Genomic DNA, 7628 nt, shown 5'->3' on the forward strand with positions numbered 1-7628 from the left:
TTCATCTACCTTCACATCAAAATACCTTTTCTCTTTCTTGCATAGATAATATTTTGAAGAAATACATTGAGAGAGATGGAATTTTTGCCTATAGGGTTCATAAGATACCGAAACTCTGATACTGTCCTTGAATCAAAGAATGTCGAACTTTAAATCAGAGGTGAGTTTGTTCCCTTTGGGGAGTTTGGAGTCAGAAAAATCTGAGTTTCTGTCAAATTAGCCTCCTGCTTCTCTTAGTCTCAATATAATAGAAAATGAGTGAAATAGTTCTTACTTTGTGAGGATTATTCAGAGACCAATTGAGCTAGTGGGTAATGAAAGAGCACTTTGAAACTGTGATGTTCTAGTAGTTATTTTTTTTATTGTATATCACACTCATTTTGGATAAGAATAAAGTGGATCTTGTTTCGAAGTTCTTTGCTGAATCTGACATCAGTACAGTAGTTGGAATGAACATTATCAGTATTTTCGAGTTAATTTATGCCTGCCACTTCCAAGGGCAGCTTTCCCTAAGAGAACTGATGCTGTGGCAGCATCCACTCAGAGTGAGCCTAAAATGAAGCCCAAGGCACACGTTTAAGGCAAATAACTCTGAGACCACAGGACTCAGCTCATTCTTGTGGGTTTATGTGTGCACAAGGCAGAATCCTGGAAAGCACAAACTCATTTTATGAGATTACAGAATCTTAAACTCACACAAAGAACTTTATTTAGACATGTTGAGTAACACTTAAGTGGAATTCCTTGATCATATTTCTCAGAAATAAGAATCAACAATTTTGACCCAGTAAGTACTGCTCTTTAATTTCACTTATTTTGAGTGCTCTTTATTTGATGAACTAATTCCTTCACTGTATTTTCTCTTCATTGATAGACAGTTTCCTATTGAGAACTTGACTTTAAAGGTCGTGGTTTTAAATTGGAAGACAGCATTAAAGCATTATATCTCATCTTTTAGAACAATGGTTTTAAAACATATATGTTTTAACATGTCAATCCCAATCCCCCAGTTCATCCTATCTCCCTCCTTGGGATCCACATTTGTTCTCTGTGTTTGTGTCTCTATTTCTCCTTTTCAGATAAGATCATCTATATCATCTTTCTAGATTCCACATAGATGTCTTAATATATAATATTTGTTTTTCTCTTTCTGTGTAAAACAGATAACTAATGAGAAACTACTGTATAGCACTGGGGACTTTACTCATGCTCTGTGATGACCTAAATGGAAAGGAATCTTTAAAAAGAGGGGGAAATATATATACATATAACTGATTCACGTCACTGTACAGTAAAAGCTAACACAACATTGTAAAGCAACTATATTCCAAAAAAATTAAAACATGTTTTTAAAGTGGCAGAATATTTTATTTTGTTCAGAAGAAAGAATAGGCAGCTATCCAACATGTCTTTTAAAAAAAAGCGTGGAGGGGGCGCAAAGTAGCGCTGAAGTGAAAGAAAGTATGTGTGTGTGTGTGTGTGTTAAAGGATTTTGAGCCCAATTTACGGAACTGTCCCCTCTCTGATGCTCTCCTGTGACAGTTTCCATTAGTGACCAGTGAAATCGAATGAATATTCCCACAATGCGGGATCCTTATGCTAAGGCTAAATTGTAATAATGAGTTAGATCATATTCGGCTATCTTGTACAGATATAAAAAGAGCTGAGTGGAAGTTCAGGGACAGAAATGTTCCTCTGGGATTTCTTTTACAGCTATCTGATCATTATGAGTCATGTCAGGATTACAGAGTATGGAATTTGAAGGCATTTATAATAGAAAATAAAAGAGAGCTGGTAATGACAGGCCTGAGAGACAATGCGCACAGCAAAAAAAAAAGCAGGTTGTCTGGCAAAATAGTTAATTTCTGAACTTTCATGCACAAAAGTGAAGTGAAAGTCATTCTATATTGAGAAGCACCATGATATGTTTGTTTCTTCTGGAGCTAAAATAATCTCTTTTGTAACATATATTTCAAGTTCACCTCTATGAGATTGTGTAGTGATATTTTCCTTACTGGCTGTGAGTCATTTAACTCTTCACCTTGGTGTAATATAATAGAACTAACAGCTATTTATCCTAAAAAACGTATATTAAATTAGGACTTTTATGCCCACGCTTATCTGCTTAAATAAATCCAAATGTGTATGGAATAAAAGGCAATTTACATGTGGCATTGTTAGATTCCAATATCTAGGAAAAGCATTGAAATTTTTATTTCACAAAGAGAAACCAAAAGAACTATTGAAGGTCTTCTTGTTAAAGGAAAAGCAGAATTCACTTCTTAACTCTTCTGATAGAGAACCATACATGTCTCTTTGCATATTTAACATGAAAAAAATAAAGCCATCAAGCAGCAACCTTTATTTAATCTAGACTAGTGTTGGGAAATATCTTTTATAAGGTTTTCATTTTCCAAATGCTTAGAGGGTAAAGAATCTACAATGTGGCAGACCTGGTTTCAATCGCTGGGTCAGGAAGATCCCCTGGAGAAAGGAATGGCTACCCACTCTAGTGTTCTTGCCTGGAGAATCCCACGGACAGAGGAGCCTGGCGGGCTACAGTCCATGGGATTGCGACGAGTCAGATGTGACTGAATGACTAACACTTGCACTTTCAAACTCAGTTAAAAATTTTTCACTTACTAGTTATATCTTTGTTCTAATCATTTTATTCTTTGTATATCCTTAGAACTTTTGTGTTTAATTATAGTTTACATCTTTTTTTTTTTGCTTTTATTAATGTATTGCCTCAAAAGTTTAAGCTGTCTTGTATCTGTACATTTTATCTCTACAGTTCAGTTCAATCACTCAGTCATATTGTACTCTTTGCAACCTTATGACTGCAGCATGCCAGGCTCCCCTGTCCATCACCAACTCCCAGAGCTTGCTCAAACTCGTGTCCATTGAGTCAGTGATGCCATCCAACCATCTCATCCTCTGTCATCCTCTTTTCTTCCTGCCTTCGATCTTTCCCAGCATCAGGGTCTTTTCCAATTAAAAAGTTCTTTGCATCAGGTGGCCAAAGCACTGGAGCCTCAGCTTCAGCATCAGTCCTTTCAATGAAGATTCACGACTGATTTCGTTTAGGATGGACTGGTTTGATCTCCTTGCAATCCAAGGGACTCTCGTGAGTTTTCTCCGGCACCACAGTTCAAAAGCATCAATTCTTCGGCACTCAGTTTTCTTTACGGTCCAACTCTCACATCCATACATGACTACTGGAAAAACCATAGCTTTGACTAGATGAACATTTGTCAGCAAAGTAATGTCTTTGCTTTTTAATATGCTGTCTAGGTTGGTCATAGGTTTTCTTCCAAGGAGTAAGTGTCTTTTAAAATCATGGCTGCAGTCACCATCTGCAGTGATTTTGGAGCCCAAGAAAATAAAGTTTGTCACTGTTTCCCCATCTATGTGCCATGAAGTGATGGGACCAGATGTCATGATCTCAGTTTTATGAATGCTGAGTTTTTTTTTTTTTTTTAAGACAGGGAATACTTTATTCAAACTCATCAGAGAAATGGATAGCTTGGGTCTATAAAAAAGTGCCATGTTTTAAAGCATAGGTCAGTAATTGTATATGAGCGTATACACTACTATATACAAATTAACTGATCAGACCACAACTTTTCAATTTTTAAAACAGAATAAGAAAAGGTGCTGTAAAAGCAGCACCCTTGTGAACTTTTAACTTTTGTATTCCTCTCCTTCTTCCTCTCCCTCTCCTTCCATAGAATCCACACTAACCTCCTCATAATCCTTCTCAAGGGAAGTCATGTCCTCATGGGCCTCAGAAAACTCTCCTTCCTCCATGCCCTCACTCATGTACCAATGAACAAAGGCACGCTTGGCAAACATCAAGTCAAACTTGTGGTCCAGGCGAGCCCAGGCCTCAGCGATGGCTGTGGTGTTGCTCAGCATGCACACAGCTCGCTGGACTTTGGCCAGGTCTCCACCAGGTACCACAGTGGGAGGCTGGTAATTAATGCCAACCTTGAAGCCAGCGGGGCACCAGTCCACAAACTGGATGGTACGCTTGGTCTTGATGGTGGCAATGGCAGCACTGACATCTTTGGGAACCATGTCGCCATGGTACAACAGGCAGCAGGCCATGTATTTACGATGGCGAGGGTCACATTTCACCATCTGGTTGGCTGGTTCAAAGCAAGCACTGGTGATCTCTGCTTCAGAAAGCTGTTCATGGTGGGCTTTCTCAGCAGAGATGACAGGGGCGTATGTGGCCAGAGGGAAGTGGATGCAGGGATAGGGCACCAGGTTGGTCTGGAACTCTGTCAGATCTGCATTCAGGGCTCCATCAGACCTCAGGGAAGCAGTGATGGAGGACACAGTCTGACCTATCAACCTATTCAGGTTAGTATATGTCGGGCACTCAATGTCGAGCACTCAATGTTGAAGTTTCTAGGATAGATGTTATTGATGGCCTCATTGTCTACCATGAAGGCACAATCAGAGTGCTTCAGGGTGCTGTGGGTGGTGAGGATAGAGTTGTAGGGCTCAACTACAGCTGTTGAACGTTGTGGGGCTGGGTAAATGGAGAAGTCCAGCTTGGATTTCTTGCCATAATCGACAGAGAGACATTCCATCAGCAGGAAGGTGACCCAGAACCAGTTCTCCTACCAAAAGCTGTGAAAAACCAAGAAGCCCTGAAGACCTGTGCACTGGTCAGCCAGTTTCCAAATTTGGTCCAAGATGAGGTCAATGATCTCCTTGCCAATGGTGTAGTGACCTCGGGCATAGTTATTGGCAGCATCCTCTTTGCCTGTGATGAGCTGCTCAGGGTGGAAGAGCTGGCAGTAGGCGCCAGTGCAAACCTCATCAATGAGTGGGGATTCCAGGTCTACAAACACTGACCTGGGCACATGCTTGCCAGCGTCTGTCTCACTGAAGAAAGTGTTGAAGGAGTCATCTCCTCCCCCAATAGTCTTGTCACTTGGCATCTGGCCATCATGGCCATCACATGGCATCTGAATGCTATGTTTCAGGCAGTAGAGCTCCCAGCAGGCATTGCCTATCTGAACACCAGCCTGGCCAATGTGGATGGAGGTGCACTCACACATAGTTGCTGTTTTGTGGCTGCCGAGCAGATGGTGGAGAGAAGAGATTGTTACTTCTTACAGCGAGACTCTTAGATGGTTGATGTAAGAGAACCTGTGGCACATGGGTGTCTGCGACTCCCTATATACAACTTGGTCCAAATGCTGAGTTTTTGAATTTTGAGAGTATCTCTGCAACTGGACCATAAATTCCATAAGGGCTGCTGCTGCTAAGTTGCTTCAGTTGTGTCTGACTCTGTGTGACCCCATAGATGGCAGCCCACCAGGCTCCCCCGTCCCTGGGATTCTCCAGGCGAGAACACTGGAGTGGGTTGCCATTGCCTGCTGCATAAGGGCAGGGACTTCGTCAATGTCCTCCAAGAATGAAGAGTCCAGTCTTCCGTACCAGATGATCTGTGTACGACTACCAGATGATCTGTGTACGACGCAGCAAATGTGTGTTTATTACTACCTGTTACCCTCTTACTTCTTAACCTGTGAACACTCTCCAACTCACTCAATTGGTTTACACTCAAGGAAAACAAACTGATTTACTAGTCTGAATAAACAACATTCAATAGGAAAGTAAATCTGTTGCTACAAAAATAATATAAATTGCAAGTCGAAGCAAAATATTAAGTGATTTTTGTATTATCCACTTTCTGTGGTTCTTTTTTTTTTTTTTTCACGTAAACTGCACGTTTATTAGCACTGGTGCTCCGACACAGCGCTTCCAGTGAACATGCGGAGCTGCATGGAGGTGACTGGACAGGTGAGGTGCAGACTCGGGAACCGTGGGGCCTTACTTCTTCCACTCGTTCTTGTCGTAGTCCCACTTGGCCGAGAAGCCCTGGATTGGGGCCACCTTCATGTCCAGCATCCTCTTGGTCTGCTTGGCCACCCACTCCTCTTCAAAGGTGTGCGGGATGGGGCCGTACACATAGTGCTTCTCCCAGATGAGGAGGAGCGCAGTGAAACCGATGAAGAACATGGCCGCGCCCACCACTGTCTTCCACTCATTTGTGCTCCTGTTCATCTCAGCGAAGCTCTCCTTGAACTTAAGGCGGTACAGTTCAACTTTCTCATCAATGGAGAGGCTGCTCCAGGAAGCCTTCTCCTTTTCCTTCAAGGCCTTCTGGCTGGCAGACAGGTTCTTGACGTGGGCCACATCGGGCAAGGGGTAGTCACGCCGGTCCACATAACCCGGGAGAGCAAAATCTTCACTCTTTACAACACTTCCATGGCCCCGAACACACACCGAGGTGGAAATTGCACGCCTGCCCATCAGGCTAAATACTCTGGTCGCCAACATTCTGCCGCCAACGACCAGCCGCTGCCCACCGTGCCCGCGGCGACCGCCCTCTCTCTGTGGTTCTTAAACAGAACCCTTTATCATCTGATTAAAATTACATTCCTTATAAAGAAGTAATATTAACTGTTAAGTGATACTGTCTCAGGACAAATTGGATGGCTTCGTATACTGTTAGGCATTTCTGTAAAGTGCATTCATTTCTCTTTTATTTGTATCCTGATAAATCCAGAGGGTTTTTAAGTGGTTAAGTGTGGTTTTAGAATAGACTTTGTTTGTATTGTTATTTTCAATTTGTGTTTCAAATTGTGTTGTTTTGGTGTTATCATACTTGGCCATAATATATACAAGTTGTGCTCATGCTCAGCAGCTTCACTCAAGTCTGACTCTTTGCAACCCTTTGGACTGTAGCCTGCCAGGCTCCTCTGTCCATGGGATTTTCCCAGCAAGAATCCTGGAGTGGGTTGCCATGTACTCCTCCAGGGGATCTTCCCAACCCAGGGATTGAACCTGTGTCTCCTGCACTGCAGGCAGATTCTTTACCGCTGAGACACTGGGGAAGCCTTATGTAAGTTGTGCTGGGGTGCTCAGAAATGATTGATGAGATTAATTGAATAAATATGTGTGAGAAAATGTAACAGTAAAAAGAAAAAATTGTACTGGGGTTTAAAATCAAGAGGAGGAATTCTAGCTTCCCAGGTTGAAGTTTGTCAGATCTTGTGGCTATGTAACCCCACTTATGGCAGCAGATATCAAAGACATTCAGTGGACGGCACAGTCCAATCTTCACTTGGGCCCTGTGCTATGCAACTATGTGACTACCTAACTACCTGGGTAAGTTTCTTAACTTTTCCAATCCTCAATTTCTTCATCTATAAAATGAAGGTAATAGGGATCAAGAGGATTAAGTAACATACTTAGTATTTTACCATGTCAAACACTTAGTCAAGTTGCAGGTCCATCTTAAGCATATGATAAATGTTAGCTGTTCTGATTAGCAGATGCTCCTCTAAGTTGTAATTTGATTCCCAGAAAGGTCAGCTCTGCTCTTCAATTCCAGCCCACTTCTCTCTGGCCACAGTCATGAAAGATGTGCTTCACAGTAAGGCTGGCTGCATTGGGTCAAGTCCCCATCTCTCTCTCCCTTTATTTAGGTGGGATAGCCCACACAGCTCTGCATATGAATATGAGCCAGTGTCAAAGTAGGATCTTTGGAAGTACTTGTAAAATGTAAATCTTACAGTAGATTGTGTTTGAGTAGTGACAGC

The 7628-nt window shown here is 42.0% G+C and overlaps 1 protein-coding gene and 1 pseudogene across 2 annotated transcripts; both read right to left on the bottom strand.

Moving 5' to 3' along the window:
• Positions 1–284: 284 nt before the first annotated feature.
• LOC122705624 lies at positions 285–5075 on the bottom strand (annotated as a pseudogene). The gene is made up of 2 exons (XR_006344164.1): positions 3843–5075; positions 285–343 (listed from the first exon to the last, which is right to left on the bottom strand). The product of XR_006344164.1 is annotated as a tubulin alpha-1A chain-like (transcript).
• Positions 5076–5722: 647 nt separating this feature from the next.
• On the bottom strand, positions 5723–6417 carry LOC122705469. The gene has a single exon (XM_043920870.1). The coding sequence runs from the start codon at positions 6361–6363 to the stop codon at positions 5854–5856; it is 510 nt and encodes a 169-aa protein (XP_043776805.1). The 5' UTR covers positions 6364–6417; the 3' UTR covers positions 5723–5853.
• Positions 6418–7628: the final 1211 nt, after the last annotated feature.

The sequence above is a fragment of the Cervus elaphus genome, chromosome 12 (assembly GCF_910594005.1).
Source record: "Cervus elaphus chromosome 12, mCerEla1.1, whole genome shotgun sequence".
NCBI classification, from domain to species: Eukaryota; Metazoa; Chordata; class Mammalia; order Artiodactyla; family Cervidae; genus Cervus; species Cervus elaphus.

What these genes read in the sequence shown, in the direction of transcription:
- LOC122705469 (XM_043920870.1), bottom strand. Translation starts at nt 6,363, where the DNA reads ATGTTGGCGACCAGAGTATTTAGCCTGATGGGCAGGCGTGCAATTTCC.